The sequence below is a fragment of the Rana temporaria genome, chromosome 1, assembly GCF_905171775.1.
Source record: "Rana temporaria chromosome 1, aRanTem1.1, whole genome shotgun sequence".
Classification (NCBI taxonomy): domain Eukaryota; kingdom Metazoa; phylum Chordata; class Amphibia; order Anura; family Ranidae; genus Rana; species Rana temporaria.
This window is the reverse complement of record NC_053489.1, coordinates 536,717,227-536,738,256: the sequence shown is the minus strand read 5'-3', so window position 1 is coordinate 536,738,256 and position 21,030 is coordinate 536,717,227. Positions and strand designations below refer to the sequence as shown.

General features: G+C 39.8%; 1 protein-coding gene across 2 annotated transcripts in view; it reads left to right on the top strand.

Annotated features, from left to right (window-relative positions):
• Positions 1 to 21,030, top strand: part of FSTL5 (follistatin like 5) — an 803,249-nt gene that overhangs the window by 758,269 nt on the left and 23,950 nt on the right. For both annotated transcript variants that reach the window (XM_040332604.1, XM_040332598.1), the window contains one exon: positions 2,591 to 2,698. In XM_040332604.1, coding sequence (XP_040188538.1) covers positions 2,591 to 2,698 — 108 coding nt within the window. The remainder of the gene's footprint in view (positions 1 to 2,590; positions 2,699 to 21,030) is intronic.

The following is a 21,030-nucleotide window of genomic DNA, read 5'->3' as shown; positions in this document are numbered from 1 at the left end:
TGTTGCCACTGTGCCCAATGTGCTGCCACTGTGCCCAAATGTTGCCACTGTGCCACAAGTGCTGCCACTGCACCCCAAAAGTTGCTACTGTGCCCCAAATGTTGCCACTGCGCCCCAAGTGCTACCACTGTGCCCCAAGTTTTTCCACTGTGCCCCAAGTGCTGCCACTGTCCCACAAATATTGCCAATGTGCCCCATGTGCTTCCACTGTGCCCCAAGTGTATCCAATGCACCCCATGTGCTATCACTGTGTCCCAAGTATTGCAACTGTGCTCCAAATATTGCCACAGTGCCCCAAATGTTGCCACTGTGCCCCAAGTGTTGCCACTGTGCCCAATGTGCTGCCACTGTGCCCAAAGTTTTGCCACTATGCCCCATGTGATGCCACTCTGCCTCATTGGCTGAATAAACAAACCCATATCCTAAATGTAAAATTAGTTCTAGTTTATAGGGGTTATATAGATGGGATAGCTGAAGTAGTTAATTGCAGTTACCCATAGAAACTGATCAGAATCTATCTTTTATTGGCATGATTGCAAAACAATTGAATTGGGTTGGTTGCTCTTGATTACTACACTTAAAGAAATCCTGTACTGATAAAAATATGAAAACTTTCTAAAAAAGTGTCTGTTGGCTGTCATAGTTATCCAATAGCAAGTTAGCAGTGACAGGCCCCATATTTATTTCTGTATAGGTTTTCTTTAAAAAAAAATAGCACTTAAAGTGTAACTAAACCTAGGGCCCTGCATTCTTTAAATCTGGTCTCCCAAAGATCACAAAACATGCAAATGCAATTATTTTAGTAAATATAAACTGCTAAATACCTTTTTTTCATCAGCAGTTAGAGCAGTCTTGTGACTTCTGTGAGTGCCTGGTTAAAGCTTGTACGAGGAATTTTTATTTTTCTTACGATTATTTATAAAAATGCAGGACCTCTGACTCGTAGGCTGGACAGTGCTGATTGGCCATGTGTTGATCACATGCACAAAAAAACCTATCCAGCAATACACACAAAACTGAGCATGTGCAGCCTTTTCCATGGCTCTGTAAATATCAGGATATATACTGAAGTCAGTGGAGGAAGGAGATGATCAGAGGAGACAGGATCAAACAAACTTTTTACACAATGCAGAGATTAACACCTTAGGTTCCACAGTGAGTATAATAAGCATGCTTTACTGCATATACAGACTGGTTTTACTGTTGTGGGTTTAGTAACACTTTAAATTAAATAATTTCTAGGTTACTAAAGTCATGTTTATAGAAGGCAAATTTAGATTTTTTTATATATAAAATCATAATTGGCATCAACACACAAAGGGGGTTATTTACTAAAGGCAAATTCACTTTTGTTACTTTTAGTAATTGTATATTTAAGATTTAATATCTCGCATATATGATATATGGTTAAAATAAGAGAGTTCTGTGACTAGAGTGAACAGCTTTAACATAACACACATTTATTTAGAGAAAAGATATTAGCTATCTAATACACTGCATACAGTTACAGTATTTAAACTAAGGGAGTAAAAGTTAGTTTGCAAATATAAAGTAAGTACATCACACTAAAAGTATTAAGAAAACTAATTATGACAAAGTATATAAGTGCAGGGGAGAAGATAGATTCTGATGTTACCTTGCTACAGACATCCCTCTACTGACATCCCAGGCCCGGGAAGATCTCATCATCTCTCTCCCATTCTATTGATGAGACCCCCCCTGAATTTATAATCCCGATGTCACTTCTGATTGGCTAAAATTGCCTTTCCAAATATGGGCAACTTCCTTCTATCTTTAGCTGTGCATAGGTTTGAAGTTTACACTAATTACCTCTAGCTCGTTAGACTTCATGTCTATTCATGGAAGAGTACAGTCTTTTCCAGGTGACACCATATTGTCTACCTTTCCCACTGAGATTTCTTCCTGACTTGCTTTGTATGTCAAAAGATGTAGTAGACTGGTCGTCTCCGGCCACCTTCTCACAAAGCAATCATGCATATCAAATACGGAGAGTGCTAATTAGATATATTCAGGCTCTAACTGTCAGCCTAGTTAAATTATCAGAAATTCTCCCCCACGACATATCTATAATTATCGTAATATATATTTATATCTATGTACAATTATGGCGATTAGAGCTTAACGATTCACCGAAGGCAACACTTTGCACTACAAGTGCAAATTACAAGTGCAAAGTGCACTTGAAATTGCTCTGAAAGTGCACTTGGAAGTGTAGTTGCTGTAAATCTGAGGGGTAGATCTGAAATTAGGGGAAGCTCTGCTGATTTTATCATCCAATCATGTGCAAGCTAAAATGCTGTTTTTTATTTTCCTCAGATCTACAGCGACTGCACTTCCAAGTGCACTTTCAGAGCAATTTCAAGTACAAACCACCATAATGTGGTAACCTTAGCAACCATGAGATGTTAGATTCCATGAAGCCATTAATGTAAAATGCAAATTATGACTTGCTCCACCTTTTGCTTTTTAGGCATGCTAGAAAACACTGCATGAAAGGTTATGTTGATTTATAACTAATGACTTAAATTATATATTTATGATATATGTACTCATTTTTCTCTGTTTCTAGGCAGTGAACACAGATCCCATTCCAGTGAAGCTACATTATGATAAGTCACATGACCAAGTCTGGGTACTAAGTTGGGGCAACATGGAGAAAACATCTTCTACATTACAGGTATGTACTGTATCTGAATGTTTCTGCATATGTATGTTGACTTCACTGAGGTACATTCTCTTTTAATTCACATGAGTGAGTCTTCAGTCTCTATGAATTGAAACTGCATTAACCACTTAAGCCCCGGACCAATATGCTGGCTAAAGACCCAAGGGGTTTTTACAGTTCGGGACTGCGTCGCTTTAACAGACAATTGCGCGGTCGTGCGACGTGGCTCCCAAACAAAATTGGCGTCCTTTTTTCCCCACAAATAGAGCTTTCTTTTGGTGGTATTTGATCACCTCTGCGGTTTTTATTTTTTGCGCTATAAACAAAAATAGAGCGACAATTTAAAAAAAAATGCAATATTTTTTACTTTTTGCTGTAATAAATATCCCCCAAAAACATATATAAATATTTTTTTTTCCTCAGTTTAGGCCGATACGTATTCTTCTACCTATTTTTGGTAAAAAAAATCGCAATAATCGTTTATCGGTTGGTTTGCGCAACATTTATAGCGTTTACAAAATAGGGGATAGTTTTTTTGCATTTTTATTTTTTTAATTTTTTTTACTAGTAATGGCGGCGATCAGCGATTTTTTTCGTGACTGCGACATTATGACGGACACTTCGGACAATTTTGACACATTTTTGGGACCATTGTCATTTTCACAGCAAAAAATGCATTTAAATTGCATTCTTTATTGTGAAAATGACAGTTTCAGTTTGGGAGTTAAACACAGGGGGCGCTGTAACATTTGGGGATTACTTTGTGTGTGTTTACTAGTGTAGGGGGGTGTGGCTGTAGGACTGACACCATCGATCGAGTCTTCCCTATAAAAGGGATCACTCGATCGATGCGCCGCCACAGTGAAGCACGGGGAAGCCGTGTTTACACACGGCTCTCCCCGTTCTTCAGCTCCCGGGAGCGATCGCGACGGAGCGGCTATAAACAAATAGCCGCGCCGTCGTCCCGGATCGCTCCCCGAGCGGACCCGACCTCCGCATGTACCGGGGGGGTCCCGATCGGACCCCCCACCCACGTCAAGCAGAGGATGTACAGGTACGTGCTTGTGCCTGTCCGTGCCATTCTGCTGACGTATATGTCCTTGAGGAGGTCGGGAAGTGGTTAAAGTCCAAGTAAATGTTCAGTTTAATTTAGCTAAACACATTCACATACTGCTTAAAAATGGACAACCAGCAAGCTGACAAGGGACAGGCTTCTCTGCTAAAGAATATGAACTGTAAAATTTGGAGCATCTATTGCTTTGATGTACCTGCAATATATTTCTCTTTCTTGCACAGTAGGATAAAGAATCTAGTTGATCAATATTTCTCATCCTATTGATCTTGTGTGCCCATAAACACAATAGAGATAAAAGAAAAAGGAAAGCATGTGAATTTTTAAAACATTGAATTTTAAATTTTAGAGTTCATGTATACTAGACATGTGCACACTGAAATATTTTGTTTCGTAATTTTGTTTTCGTCTGAAAAATACATTTATTTAGTTACTCCCGAAATTCGTTTTTATTTATTTTGTTTTTCGTAAAAAAAATGCATTCGTCCGAAAATCCAAATTAAGGTTGAATCTGTCATTGAAGGCTTATGGTGTCTGTCGAATGTTCTAAGAAGAAAAAAAAAGAAGATTTGACAGAATCTTTAAAAAAAAATAAAAAATTAGACTCTTCATGTCTCTCTATGTCAAATCTTCATGTCTCTCTATGTCGAATCTTCATGTCTCTCTATGTCAAATATTTTCTCTCTATGTCGACTCTTCTTCATATCTCTATAATGTCGAATCTTTGCTCTCTATGTAGAATCTTTTCTCTTTATGTAGAATAATATTGGACTAATAATAGAGTTAAGGTTAAGCACATTCGACGGCAACGATAACAAAAATAAAGCATTTGTTTATGTTGGATCTTTTCGATTTTCGTTTTCTGTGCTTTCGTTATCGTTTGTTAAAATGATAACGAAAATACCTAAAATTCGGATGAAAATGCATTCAGATGAAAACGAATGCACATTGCTAATGTATACATGTGTGAGGAGCAAGTCAAATACACTATGGTTTGTTGTTTGACCTGCTACTGAGTTGCTTCCAAATGTCTTTGATGTGATTCTTGCTGTTTTGAGTTGTTTTAAACTGTGTTTGGTTCATTAATGTTTTTTTACATGGGTAAAAAAACATAAATGGAGTTCAGATAGAAACAACAACTGTATATACACGGTGGAAAAATATGCAGCGCTAAAAATTCTTATAAAGAACAAATTATGCATCAATGTGATGATAACACAATAACCTGTGAATGAGTGTCCATTTGGAACAACCAACACAAAAAGAAAATACAAAGAAAAAAGTCCATCAATAGGGGGTGTATGACCACATCCTCATCTTTGGGAAAACTTTCTGCACGGTAGAATCAGAAATAGATGGAATACTCTTACCAGATGACGTGGATCTGCTTGTCAGCGACAACAGATCACAAAGGCATGTAAGGGATCGGCTCGGCTCTGCTCGGCTGGATGATGGTACAGTGGTAGACTCACCACGGGGTATCCTGTTAGATGGCTGTAAGCCTGGACTGGAACCTCACCGTAGGTGTACTTGCTCCCACTCGAATCCGTGGACAGGAACAGAGGGTCCGATTCTTTAAACGCCAACTGGTGATACGAACAGTGGTGTCCACTGATGCAAGGTGCACACTGGTATGGAGTTTTGAAAAAACTTTTGCATCCAAGCAAGTCATGCAGGGAAGAGAAAGAAAACAATGCTCCGGATGGTGCAGGTAAAAGAGGGTAGGTTTTATTGAAATAAAACCAATAACATGAGAGTGATAACTTCAGTATAAAATTGAATAAAAGCAATATGGGGTGCAGGTATAGCAAGCCCCATATTGCTTTTATTCAATTTTATACTGAAGTTATCACTCTCATGTTATTGGTTTTATTTCAATAAAACCTACCCTCTTTTACCTGCACCATCCGGAGCATTGTTTTCTTTCTCTTCCCTGCATGACTTGCTTGGATGCAAAAGTTTTTTCAAAACTCCATACCAGTGTGCACCTTGCATCAGTGGACACCACTGTTCGTATCACCAGTTGGCGTTTAAAGAATCGGACCCTCTGTTCCTGTCCACGGATTCGAGTGGGAGCAAGTACACCTACGGTGAGGTTCCAGTCCAGGCTTACAGCCATCTAACAGGATACCCCGTGGTGAGTCTACCACTGTACCATCATCCAGCCGAGCAGAGCCGAGCCGATCCCTTACATGCCTTTGTGATCTGTTGTCGCTGACAAGCAGATCCACGTCATCTGGTAAGAGTATTCCATCTATTTCTGATTCTACCGTGCAGAAAGTTTTCCCAAAGATGAGGATGTGGTCATACACCCCCTATTGATGGACTTTTTTCTTTGTATTTTCTTTTTGTGTTGGTTGTTCCAAATGGACACTCATTCACAGGTTATTGTGTTATCATCACATTGATGCATAATTTGTTCTTTATAAGAATTTTTAGCGCTGCATATTTTTCCACTATTTTATTTTCAATTTTTGTCATATTGCTTGTGTGGCTGCTCACTTGATATTTTAGATTAGCGCAGTATTTTCCCCTTTTCACAACTGTATATACACGCCTTTTCAGTAGCAAATCATCTTTAAAGCTTATGTAAAATGGGAGTATTCCTGCGCTATTATGGGTAAATAGAGTTGCTCAAGGGTGCCGCCAACACTGTAGCGGTCAAACACTACCTACGAAAGAATCACAAAAAAATCAAATAGTGGTGTTGCGCTCCCTCATGAAATAACATATAAACCTATATATATGAATGCAGAGAGAATAAATTATATAAAACTATATAAATAAATATATAAAGTGCTGCTGTGCTGCAAACAAGTGACTACAGGTGCAATGATATAAAGTGCAATGATAATAAATATTGAAAAATTCATAATAATTAGAATGAAAACAATGCGTGTAGAATTAGAAACAAATGGAAATAAAGTCCATTGTGAGTGTAGCAAAAGGTGCTAAAGTGCTGGCGAATCTCAGAAGGGGAAAATCACATATACTGTAAACCTAGATATATGAATGCAGAGAGAATAAATTATATACAATTATATAAATAACTATATAAAGTGCTGATGTGCTGCAAACAAGTGATTGCACCTGTAGTCACTTGTTTGCAGCACAGCAGCACTTTATATATTTATTTATATAATTTTATATAATTTATTCTCTCTGCATTCATATATCTAGGTTTATATGTTATTTGATTTTTTTTGTTCATCCTTAAAGCTTGTTACGTGCTTGGTCACAAAACAATTTCTGTACAGGTGTTGTGGTATAGACTTTTGAGCAAAATAAGTAGGGAGTTAAGATCAAATGCCCCAAGTGTATGGTATTAGTTATGATGATGTATGGGACAGTTTTATGTCTCATTGTGAATTCACTATAACAAACGTAATAGTAAATAACAAATAGGTTACCAAATAAATATTGGCATTTTAGGTACCGTATTTATCGGCGTATACCACACACTTTTTTGCCCTGAAAGTCAGGGCAAAATCGTGGGTGCGTGATATACGCCGATACCCGCTTCCCGCGCCGAGTTTGAACCACTGCGCCGGCATATACCGAGCGCAGTACACTCGGGTATAGTCGGGCAGGCTCGGCTCCTCTCGCGGTCACGTCCTGGACGTACCGGACGCACAGGACATGACTGCGAGAGGAGCCTAGCCTATACCCGAGTGTACTGCACTCGGTATATGCCGGTGCAGTGGTTCAAACTCAGTGCGGGAAGCGGGGATCGAGCGGGGAGGACACCGCAGAAGGACGCCGGACCCGACGAGGAGGACACCACCGAAGCCGCAGATGGAAGCCGGACCCGACAAGGCCACCGATGGACGCCGCGCAAGACACCAAAACTGTAAGTACTAAAATGTTTTTTTTACAGGAATGCGGGTCCACTTTAGGGGTGCACGCTATACGCTGGAGCGCGCAATACTCCGATAAATATGGTAATTCAATTCAGGACATTGGAAACTATTTATTCACGTGTGTTCTGGTTATAAATGATCCTTTGTCCACAGGGTATGTGAATAAAAATCATTACCATTGCCAATTATGAAACAGGCCCCTTGTAGTCATGTTATGGATAATGTCTTAAATTTGTCTAAAAGTATCAGCTAATTTTAGAATTTACCCAAAGCTACAATTAATCTGAAGTTTCTTTTTGCAAGTCCATGTCTCCCACATCTTTCTTTCCTTATAAACATTTGCAAAATGATAAAAACAAGTTATTGTTCTTTATGTTTCTTTTATAAAGTTCTACTTCAAAGTGGTTCAAGAATATTGGATAAGCCTGAAGATAGTTTTCAAAGCATGGCTAGATCAAACACTTTGAATAGCTGTAGAGAATTAGAGTACTGCTAGAAATCATACCTTTTCTCAGTAGGTTTGATGGGGTTCCTAAAAAAGAATTTAAATAAAAAAAAGCGATTCTAATGTATAATTGCAATATTTTGTCCTACACTACCTATTAATTCTATTTGATGATCTAGCAGTTATGTTTACAAATTTCAGTCATTCAAAATTACAGTTGCTTTTGGCAAATCAATAAATCACTTCTAAATCATACAAACAAATAACATTCGCCATTAGAAAATTGCAATTTCTAGACTTCAGCTTGTTTATCCAATTTAGGTCTTTTCAATCTTTATGAATGCACAGTGCACACCATACAGTATGTATGGCTAATTTCCAACAATCCCTACACATCCCAGACACTTAGGTTTTGAGAATGTTCCATAGGCAAACATTAGTTTAATTTCTGTAAATATAGTGACATTGCACTTATTTACACATTAATAATTTAAAGAATCAAAAAAACAAAAACAAAGCAAAAAATTATTTTTCGTACAAATGATTGAATGATTAAAGTGAATGTAGCATTATTGTATTCAGTAAGTTTTTGAATACGCTCTATTGTTCGCAGCATAAGTAAGACACAGGACATTTGCTTCTCTCCTCTGAACCCCAGAACTCTTTGCAGGACAAAAGCTGCTTAACCACCTAAGGATTGCCCCACGAACATTTACATTTATGCACAAAATCATGTTCCTGTCGTGATTTTTTTTCAAGGGCTCTGGGGCACGCACACGGTGCTGGAGCCTCGCTCCCGCTGTGATTGTACACAGCGAGAGCCAATCAGCAGGTCTAGAAATCATTCAGAGAAAGAGGCAGAATGGCGGTCCGCCTATGTAAACAAAGCAGATCGCCGTTCTGCTAGTATGGAAGATGGAGATCTTGTGTTTCTGATAAGCAGGAACACGGATCTCTGTATTCCTACAGTGCAACCATCCCCCACACAGTTAGTAAGCACTCCTAGGGAACACATTTAACCATTTTATCGCCCCTGTTAACGCCTTCCCTGCCAGTGTTATCAGTACAGTGACTGTGCATTTTTTTTAGCACTGATCGCTGTATTGGTGTCGCAGGTCCCCAAAAAATGTCACTTAGACCCCTTTCATACTGGAGGCATTTTTCAGGCACTTTAGCGCTAAAAATAGCGCCTGTAAAGCACCTGAAAAAAGCCTCATCTGCAATCCCAGTGTAAAAGCCTGAGTGTTTTCACACTGGGGCGCTGTGCTGGCAGGACTTTAAGCAGTTTTTTTGAGGCCCTTTAGGAGCTAAAGCATTTGAAAGAAAGTTGGCCTATTTTAACGTGCATTAATCGCAGGGTGATACTGCGGATGCACCGATCTGAGAGTGTGCCACCGCCCCGATATATGAGGAGTTGGAATGAAAACGAATAGTTTGGGCTTTGAAGGCACACGATACAATTTATATGAAAATACTAGAAAATGTATTGGTATGAAATATCATAAAATCAGTTATAAACATAAAATCAACATAGTAATTAAATGAATAGCTGGTTCCACAGAGGTTAACACAGTACTTATATAATCTTAGTATACAGAAGCTTAAATGTAAAGCAAATTTAGAGATACAATCTTATATTGTGTAACCCGAGTAGTAATCCGGAGGATATGGAGGGCTTGCTCTACATGTTGCGCGCTTGGGAATAGCGCTTCCTCATGAGCATAGATATTTCAGTCTGATGAAACATATACAGGAAAATAAAAAAAATAAGTTTACAAGTATACATACATTAAAATTCTATACAAATCTAAACATATGCACACAAGTATACAAAATACATATGACATTGAGACATAAAATAATAAAATAAAAATTATCAATTAGCATAGATTCAAAGAGTGAATGCGTGGCAGGGCATCAGGGCAAAATGTCACTCATCTCCACATGAGAGGAAGACAAAGAAAATAAAGACAACAAGTAAAAAGCTAGGGGAGAAAGAAAAGGGAAAAAAGAAAAGAAAAGAACAGGGGGAGGAAGAAAACAAAAAAGGAAGAGGGAAGAGAGAAAAGAGAAGAGAGGAAAAGGAAAAAAGGGAAAGAGAAAGCGAGAAGAGAGAGGAGATGGGGGAGGGGAGGGGGAGAAAAAGAAAGAGGTAGAGAAAAGAAAGAAAAAAAAGGGAAGAAAAAAGAGAAACAGAAAAGGAAGTAGAATAACCAAGATCTATATTTTATAGTAAGGATTACATATAGTGGTCATGAAGACTTACGGTTAGGCCGCGTTGGAGGTAAACAACGTGCGGTCGTGTGTTATCCCCACAGTGGCTGTGTATTCAGAATATACCCCTACACTAGGCTGGATCAGTTTATATTCTGAATACACAGCCACTGTGGGGATAACACACGACCGCACGTTGTTTACCTCCAACGCGGCCTAACCTTAAGTCTTCATGACCACTATATGTAATCCTTACTATAAAATATAGATCTTGGTTATTCTACTTCCTTTTCTGTTTCTCTTTTTTCTTCCCTTTTTCTTCTTTCTTTTCACTACCGCTTTCTTTTTCTCCCCCTCCCCTCCCCCATCTCCTCTCTCTTCTCGCTTTCGCTTTCCCTTTTTTCCTTTTCCTCTCTTCTCTCTTCTCTTTTCTCTCTTCCCTCTTCCTTTTTTGTTTTCTTCCTCCCCCTGTTCTTTTCTTTTCTTTTTTCCCTTTTCTTTCTCCCCTAGCTTTTTACTTGTTGTCTTTATTTTCTTTGTCTTCCTCTCATGTGGAGATGAGTGACATTTCGCCCTGATGCCCTGCCACGCATTCACTCTTTGAATCTATGCTTATTGATAATTTGTATTTTATTATTTTATGTCTCAATGTCATATGTATTTTGTATACTTGTGTGCATATGTTTAGATTTGTATAGAATTTTAATGTATGTATACTTGTAAACTTATTTTTTTTATTTTCCTGTATATGTTTCATCAGACTGAAATATCTATGCTCCTGAGGAAGCGCTATTCCCAAGCGCGCAACATGTAGAGCAAGCCCTCCATATCCTCCTGATTACTACTTGGGTTACACAATATAAGATTGTATCTCTAAATTTGCTTTACATTTAAGCTTCTGTACACTAAGATTATATAAGTACTGTGTTAACCTCTGTGGAACCAGCTATTCATTTAATTTCTATGTTGATTTTATGTTTATAACTGATTTTATGATATTTCATACCAATACATTTTCTAGTATTTTCATATAAATTGTATCGTGTGCCTTCAAAGCCCAAACTATTAGTTTTCATTCCAATTCCTTAGGAGCTAAAGCATCCCTTCCCATTGAAATAAATGGTCAGCGTCGCCAAAGCGCCTGCAAAGCGGTGCTTGGGGACGCTTTTAACCCTTTATTCAGACACTAGCAGGGGTTCAAAGTGCCCCACTATCGCCCGAAAAAAAAGGTAAAGCGCTGCTAGTTTTAGCGGTGCTTTATCTGTGTTTTTCGGGCGCTGGCAGTGTGAAAGGGATCTTAATGTCTGAATGCCTGCCGCAATGTTGCAGTCACTACAAATCTATTTTTAGCCATTAATAGTGGAAAAAAATAAATAAATAAAAAGTCCATAAATATATGCCATAGTTTATAGATGGTATAACTTTTGCGCAAACCAATCAATACACGCCTATCTGGATTTTAACAAAAACATGTAACAGAATACATATTGGCCTAAATTAATGAAGAAAAATAGATTTTTTACATTTTTTAATTGGATATGTTTTATAGCATATTTTCAAAATTTTCTTTTTTTGTTTATAGCACAATAAATAAAAACCACAGAGGTGATCAAATACCACCAAAAGAAAGCTCTGTTTGTGGGAAAAAGGACATCAATGTTATTTGGGTACAATGTTGCAAAGAATTGCAAAAAAAATTGCAAAAAAAAATCTGGTTAAAAAACGTGCCTAAAGCTGTGTATTGCACACACGTTTAGGCTTGTTTAGCTTTTGTTTGAGCGTTAATGGATCCATTGGCTATAATAATAATTTATTCTGGCCATTGGAATGCATTAATGCTCAAGTACTTGACAGATCTAATGGTTGGGCATGATTAGATGCAATTACACTCATTTAATCAGGGTTCAGCGTTTTTTTTGCTCTTCGTGAATTTTTTTTCTGCCTGTAAAGGTTTTTCTTTTATTACACCTCTGAACATTTATGTGTGCATGGAGACATAGGCTAATATAGAGCTGCTTTTTCAGGCTAAAAAAAAAGACAAACGTCTGTAACAGTGGCATTTTTTAGGCTTAGTGTGCCTGAAGCCTAAAGCAACATCATTAGCTCCCATTTTGCACCTCCAGTGGCTGAAAAAGGACAAGACACTTACTTATTACATAATGGGCCAGATTCACGTACAGGCACCTATCTTTAGGCGGGCGTAGCGTATCTCAGAAACGCTACGCCGCCGTAACTTAGAAAGGCGAGTACTGTATTCACAAAGAAGTTGCGCCTTTAGTTACGGCGACGTAGGGTATATCGGGTGGCGTAAGCCCGCCTAATTCAAAAGAGGCTGGTTAGGGGCGTGTTCTATGCTAACTAATCGTGACCCCACGTATTTGACGTTTCTTACGAACGGCGCATGCGCTTTCCGTGAAAGAATCCCAGTGCGCATGCTCCAAATTACGCCACAAATCGTCAATGCTTTAGACGTGAACGTAACTTACACACAGCCCTATTCGGGAACGACTTACGCAAACAACATAAAATGTAAAAGATTTGACGGTGGCCCGACGTCCATACTTAACATTACGTACGCCTCATATAGCAGGGGTAACTTTAAGCCGAAAAAAGCCTTACGTAAACGACGTAGAAAAATGCGCCGGTCGTACATACGTTTGTGAATCGGTGTATCTACCTAATTTGCATATTCATCGTGTAAATCTACGGAAACGCCACCTAGCGGCCAGCGTAAATATGCAACTAAGATACGACGGCGTAAGAGGCTTACGCCAGTCAGATCTTAGCAAAATTCCGGCGTATCTTGTTTTCTGAATACAGAAAAAGCATACGCCGGAGCATCCTAGAAGTTATGCAGCGTATCAATAGATACGCCAGCGTAACTTCTTTCTGAATCTGGCCCACAGTATGTAAATAGCAACCTAGCAAATGGTACAGCCATGATGTAGTAATATAATAGGGTTAAAGGGTTGTGTCAGGACCTTATTTGTTGTTTCTCATCTACTGCCAACTCACTACTGATCTTTGCAAATGGTATGTCATTTTACCTTGAATGATGAGCTATTGACCAAATGTTCAATCAGATAGAGTAAAGTTAGAAATTAACATTTTGTTTATACTTTGTGAACTCTACTGTATATTACAAACATTTGCCTGCCATATTTTATTATGCTTTTGTGAGACTTTGAAATCCATACTGGAAAACCTGTACTATTAAATATATAACAACATGTATGGTTAATGACACTACACAAAAATACCTTTCCAAGGTCATGGTCAATGTACATATCTGCAACATCCAATCTAAGATCCTATTTCATTGTTCTGACTATGTAACCTGAAGAATGAAATCTGATTGTTTTTATGGGCTACTGCACACCCCTGTGTTTTCCACTGACTTATTATTATTAAGCAAAAATTGAAGAACAGACTAGGAAAGCAAATTTCCTACATGGTGTGTGCTATTTGCACACACCATGTCAAATCACCTTGCTACCCATAACGTTTTTTACAATGAGACTTTAGTAAGAATATGCCAATATGATAATCTATAGCTATATCTATATAAATAGATATATCTATATATCTATATAAATAGATATATCTATATATAGTGCCTTGAAAAAGTATTCACACCCCTAGAAATTTTCCACATGTTGTCATGTTACAACCAAAAATGTACATGTATTTTATTGGGATTTTATTTGATAGACCAACACAAATTATTATTATTATTATTATTATTATTATTATTATTATTATTATTATTATTATTATTTAATAAAGGACTTGTCCCAAGCTGGCTCTTGTCTTTTTTTTACATTTTTTACACTTTTTTGGTGAAATGGTAGGGGTACAATGTACCCCGTTACCAATTCACATGGGGGGGGTGGGATCTGGGGGTCCCCTTGTTAAAGGGGGCTTCCAGATTCCTATAAGCCCCCTGCCCACAGACCCCACAATAACTGGGCAAGGGTTGTGGAGATGAGGCCCTTGTCCCCATAAACATGGGGACAAGGGGCTTTGGGGTGGGCATGTGGCCTGGTATGGATCAGGGGAAGGTGCTCTCTCGTCCCCCCTCTTTTCCTGTGGCCTGCCAGGTTGTGTGCCCGGATAAGGGTCTGGTATGGATTTTGAGGGGGACCCCTACGCCATTTAAAAAAAAATGGCACAGGGTTCCCCTTAATATCCATACCAGACCAAAGGGCCTGGTAATGGTCTGGGGGGAACCAATGCCATTTTTTTTCAATGACTTTTATCTGTATTGCGGGGCCCGACAATTCAATACAGCCGCAAGTAGTTTTAAATTACTTTTTCTCCTTTAGAATTGTCATTTTGCTGCAGGGACTGTTCTAAACATGGGAAAAATGTGCCACAGTTAAAACTCATAAATAGGTCTCTTCATGAGTCCTTAATGATCTCCTCTTCTTAGTAATCAATGGTGGGTAATCCCGCAATCTGCAGACTGCGTTCAGTAATGATAAATACAGAAACCCTAATGTTCTCTGTATACCAATTTATTCAAAGCTCCCAAAAAAAGTTACACTTACAAGATAAAACTGATAAAATCACATATAAAAACCTACACAGTAGTGCCGCTGTGTACACACTCAAAGTGCTGGCAGGACTTTTTCTGAAGCCCTGCCAGTGCACCGCACCAGTGTGAAAGCCCTCGGGTGAATGGAGCCGCTCTTTCAGGGCACTTTGCTTCCTGTGCACTGTTTTGTTCATTAACATTCCCTGGCGCAATTCCCCATGCTGAGAATACATGTATAAGGATCCTATGGCAGAACATAATTTGGAACCATGCATGATGGATATTAGAGACCTTGCGTTCCTCCACCTTCCATTGGAGGGCGTCCCACAGATGTTAAATAGGGTTTAGGTCTGGAGACATGCTTGGCTAGTCCATCACCTTTACCCTCAGCTTCTTTAGCAAGGCAATGGTCATCTTTGATGTGTGTTTGGGATTGTTATCATGTTGGAATACTGCCCCGCAGTCCAGTCTCTGAAGGAGGGGATCATGCTCTGCTTCAGTATGTCACAGTACATGTTGACATTAATGGTTCCCTCAATGAACTGTAGCTCCCCAGTACTGGCAGCACTCATGCAGACCCAGACCATGACACTCCCACCACCATGCTTGACTGTAGGCAAGACACATTTGTCTTTGTACTCCTCACCTGGTTGGCGCAACACACATTTGACACCATCTGATAAGTTTATCTTGGTCTCATCAGACCACAGGACACGGTTCCTGTAATCTATGTCCTTAGTCTGTTTGTCTTCAGCAAACTGTTTGTGGGCTTTCTTGTGCATCATATTTAGAAGAGGCTTCCTTCTGGGATGATAGCCATGCAGACCAGTTTGATGCAGTTTGCGGCATATGGTCTGAGCACAGACAGGCTGACCCCCCCCACCCCTTCAACCTCTGCAGCAATGCTGGAAGCACTCATATGTCCATTTGCCAAAGACAACCTCTGGATATGACACTGAGCACGTGCACTCAATTTCTTTGGTTGACCATGCAGAGGCCTGTTCGGAGTGAAACCAGTCCTGTTAAACCGCTGTATGGTCTTGGCCACCATGCTGCAGCTCAGTTTCAGGGTCTTGCCAATCTTCTTATAGCCTAGGCCTTCTTTATGTAGAGAAATATTTTTTTTTCAGATCCTCAGAGAGTTCTTTGCCATGAGGTGCCATGTTGAACTTCCAGTGACCAGTATGAGAGAGTGAGAGCGATAACACCAAATTTAACACACCTGTTCCCCATTTACACCCGAGACCTTGTAACTAATGAGTCACATCACACTGGGATATTGGGACATTTTAATGTAGGAGTGTACTCACTTTTGTTGCCAGCAGTTTCGACATTAATTGCTGCGTGTTGAGTTATTTTTAGGGGACAGAAAATGTACATTGTTATACAAGCTAAGGATGGAAATGGATACCAAGTGCCTTGAGGCGATTCAGTTCAAATTTGTAGCACTATACAAGTTATTCACTCACTCACTCAAGCTGTACACTCACTACATTAGATTGTAGCAAAGTGTCATTAAACTCTTTGAGAGTATAAACGTTTCTGCAGCTGGATGGGGTGAATGGTGCACTGAGTGGTACTAATGTTTAGGGCAGTAGAAGCCCAGGGACAAATACTAAGAATCCAAGAAGTCTGAGTTCTGGGCAGTTGTCATTGGGTGCATACAACCCCAATGTTACTTGCTGCACAATCCAGTCCTGTCCGCTTGCCTCATCTTTTAGCCTCTTATAGATTTTTACATGCTGCCAACAGTAGGGCTCAATGGTGCACCTGTGCCCTCTGCTCACATAAACCCACTTGAATATTATTCAAATATTAAACAAATGCTTAGTGTGCATTAAGCCTTACTACTACACCTGTGCAGGATGTTTTAGTACCTTCTATTTATCTCTAGAATTTATCTGCACAGCTGTATCATGCTGTTTAATCATGGTCCTCAGTAGTAGCCATTAAAACTTGTTTCTGACAATATATACATATATAATATATACACACACACACACACTGTATTTCAGAAAAGCTTAAAGGGGTTGTAAACCCTAATTTTTAAATGACAAAAATATCATCCTTACCTCCATTGTGCAGTTCGTTTTGCACAGTGTGGCCCCGAACCTTGTCTTCTGGGGTCCCCCGGCAGCGCTCTCAGTTCCTCCTCGCATCTCCCTGGGGGTTACCTTGCGGGCACAATCCCAAGTCCAGCATTTACGTCCATAGACACAGAATGCCCAGCTCGGCCCCACTCCCTGGCACCCACGTCATTGGATTTGATTGACACCAGCGGGAGCCAATGGCTGCGTTGCTATCAACCTATCCAATCAAGAGCCGAGAACCCCTGGCAGAGAGGTAAAGCGCATCTCTGCTGAGGAAATGAACAGGTTAAGGTGAGTAAAACAGGGGGCTGGGGGGCCGTTCAGTGTCAGAAGTTTTTTCACCTTAATGCATAGGATGCATTAAGGTGAAAAAAACATGAGGGTTTACAACTCCTTTAAACAAATGTTAGCGTATATCAGGTTCTTAGTTTGCAAGTTTCTCAAGTTTATTTGTCAAGGCAGTTTTTATGCAAACAATGAGCAGATCAATAATTTTCTTAGAATAGCTTTGTACTTTTTCATGTGTTGAAATAATAAAACCTCATAAAAAGTAACATAAAGAAGCAGCATATTATGAGTCATATAATAGATACTGTACAGATTCAGCAAAGGCTATTGCACTCATGGGAGACATTAACTGGGCATTCCTAATGCATCATCATGTGAAGCATGTGTTTACTATGACCATTAAGTTAACAAAATGTAAGCATTATTTTTTGCGTACTATAACAAGGCATAAAACTATTGAACTATTCCCTCATTATGCAATTCTTGAATATTTATTTAATGTAGTACATTGCATAAAAGTGCATGTCATAACATATTTACATGCCCTATCATGGTAGAACTATTATGGTAAGCACAAATCATTCAGCTGAGAGGGATTACTAGGATATGTAATTTTTCACTGGTAAGTATGAAATTCAGGCTTGGTGCTACTATGGCTTTACAGCAAATCGTGCATGTTCAAACTTCATAGACCTGGTGAACTAATGCAGGAATTTGTCAGACCAAATTCTTGGCAACATAATACACCGTGAAAAGTATTTTAAATGAAAAAATAATGGCGCTAGTGTCACAATATTATAGTGAACAAAATTCCTATAACACCATGTGATAATGAAAATAGCAATCCTAAATTGACACCATGTGATGGTGAAACTAGTGAGACTAAATAAACAAATGCACTGCCTGGCCTTTAAACATAGACCGGCTAGCTTGAAAGTGAAGTCATAGTATCCCTACGACAATGTGCTTTAGCTGTAATAGGTAAAGCATGCTAATATAGAGCATAGAGAGAGAGATAAGTGTAGGGCTTGTAGGTATCGGTAGGCCTGAGTAGATGCAAATTCTTACTGAATGTCCTTTAAGTAGTACAATCTGAGTATCTTGGGGAACTTGGGAGTGGGGGAAGAGAAGAATGTTTATACTTTTTGTATGCTTTGTTACATCTTAGGCCTCGTACTCACGACCAAACATGTCTGCTGAAACTGGTCCGCGGACCAGTTTCAGCGGACATGTTCGTTCGTGTGTAGGCAGTAACGTACAGAATTCCAGCAAACAATCGTCGGCCAGACCGTTTTCCAACGAACAACTGTTTCCTGGTCTTGCTTTAAAACAGTCTGCTGGAATCGTGTCCGTCAGACATGTTCGGTCGTCTGTACACAAAAGCAGCGTACAAAAACCCCGCGCATGCTCAGTCCAAATGAGGAGACGGGAGCGCTCGTTCAGGTAAAACTCGCGTTTCTTTGGGATATGGCACATTCGTCATTAGAAACCTTTTATTCTAGCAAGAGAACAATGTCTTAAAAAGGCGCACTAAACCACATTTTAAAGCCTCGTTTTATTAATTCTTCTCTTGCTAGAATAACCCCGTTCTCTTGCTGATGCAATTTCAATAGAGTTGTCCCATACTGAAATGTCACATTTCTTGCTTGTGATGTAATCCTTTAATAATGTTTTCTATGCCAGACGTGTGTTTTGGTTGGTGGTCCTCCATAATTTAGAGTAGTCATTTTTGTAAAGGAATGTTCATTTTTTTATTTTTTTTTTTTGTTTCTAGTTATGTCACCATTTAAACTATTTTTTTTTTACATGTTTTTTAAAATTTTTTTTTTTTTTTTTGGTGTTTCATTAGAGAATATTAAACCATGTTGGCACACCAAATGTCCCCCCCCCCCCAAGGAGTGTGTCCTTTGTAAATTACCCATTGTATATTTATTAAAGGTTTGCTGCCTAATAATCCCCACAGTATATCAAACAATAGACATGTTTTCAAATGAAAGCAAAAGGCCTTTTATTCAGGCAAATGTCATCACAAAAAATAAAAAGAACGGCAGCACTAGAATAGATAGCAAACTATATGCAAACTTGCATTTCCAACATGGTGAAGGATAAACTTCCAAGCCTCAGGAGCCAAACACAAAAATATGAAGCAGCAGCACACAAACAAAGGAACCCAAACTGTGGTAGTACAAACAAGATGTCCTTTATGTGGAAGGAAATGGAAGGCAGAAAATCAACGTTTCCTCCTCTTTCCAGCCTTCCCTCCAGGCAGCCTTCCAGCGGATCGAACACGGGGTCTTGCAGGTGGGGTTGATGTGGCAGCAGGAGGATGGTGTTCCGCAAGCCGGGCCGGGTCACATAGCCCAGTGTCTGGGGTCAGCAGGCCCCTCTGCATCCACCAAAGGACCTGGTTCATCAGGGCCTTTGCCAGTCTTCTCTGGTCCTCCTCCCCTTCATTTAAATCATGGGCCAATGAGGCACTGAAGGCCTCTGTGGGGTTGAGGGGGGCCCTCATGATGGCGCTTGCCTCCTGGATCATGCGGAGGCTTGCCTCCTCCACAGGCCTCAACTGCCTCCTTCGGCCTGATGGCCTCACCTGGGGGGGAGAAGACTGGCTGGTGGTGGTTCTCCTGGCCGGGTGGACCTGCTGCAGGCCACTGGGCCCAGCCTCCTCCTGGCTGCCACTGACCCCGGCCTCCTCCTGGCTGCCACTGACCCCGGCCTCCTCCTGGCTGCCACTGATCCCGGCCTCCTCCTGGCTGCCACTGACCCCGGCCTCCTCCTGGCTGACAGACACCTGAGGATCTGCCACCTCCTGGCTGATCTCTTCTTCCTGTGTGGAAAAAAAAAGAATTTTTTTACAATTTCGCTAAATAAAACCACACTCATTTTCATGTTTTTCGTTCAGTATTTTCTGTTCATTATTACTTGAATACACTCTACTTCTGACCCCTGCAGTTGTCATCCCTGACACCTATTTGTCTGTACACCTTTTTGTTTGCTTTTTTCCAGCTTGGTTTTTTTTATTACAATATCTAATCATTAATCCACCAAGAATTATTTACGCCATAAATATAGAGGAAACTACTATACCTCCTCATCGAAGGGTGGCAGATCTGCATCTCTGTCAGCCAGGCCCTCTTCCTCCGACTCTGCAGGGCTGTGGTCATCTGGGGAAGGTCCGCTGGAAGGTAGCATGGAGGAAAGGTTGGAAGAAAGACTGGACATCGTTTTCCTGCCTTCCATTTCGTCCCGCAAAAAAGCCATCTGTTTATAATACCACAGTTTGGGTTCCTTTGCTTGTCTTGCTGCTGCTCCCGATTTTTTGATTTTATTAGCTTTGTATGCTCTCCTGTATGTGCTTCTGAGGTTGGCAAGTTTATCCTTCACCATGTTGGCAGTGCATCCTGGCACCCAAGTTTGCATATAATTTGCTAGCTCTTCTAGTGCTGCCGCTCGTACCTCTTTATTGCAATATAACGAGTGTTTTGAATTCCACAGGATGGGCGTCTCCTGGTATTTTTGAAGTAAGGCCTCTATAGATTCCTTGCTTTGTAGGAGGTCCATTGCAATTTTAGCAAAATTATATTTCTTTTTGAGTCTAGATTACAAAAACATAAACCACAGAAAAATAAATATTCCAAAGGATCAGCGTTGACCTTGATCTAATATGTGTCTTCAAATTTATTACCTATATCTAATTCCAAACACAGTCTCTCTTGTTTAAACAATGATTGGCAGCTCGGCCGCATTGCTTGTACCAAACATTGATTTGCTAGATGCAGAGCCATTGTTCACATTGCAGTAAATATTTTAAATATATTAAATTAAACAATGCTTA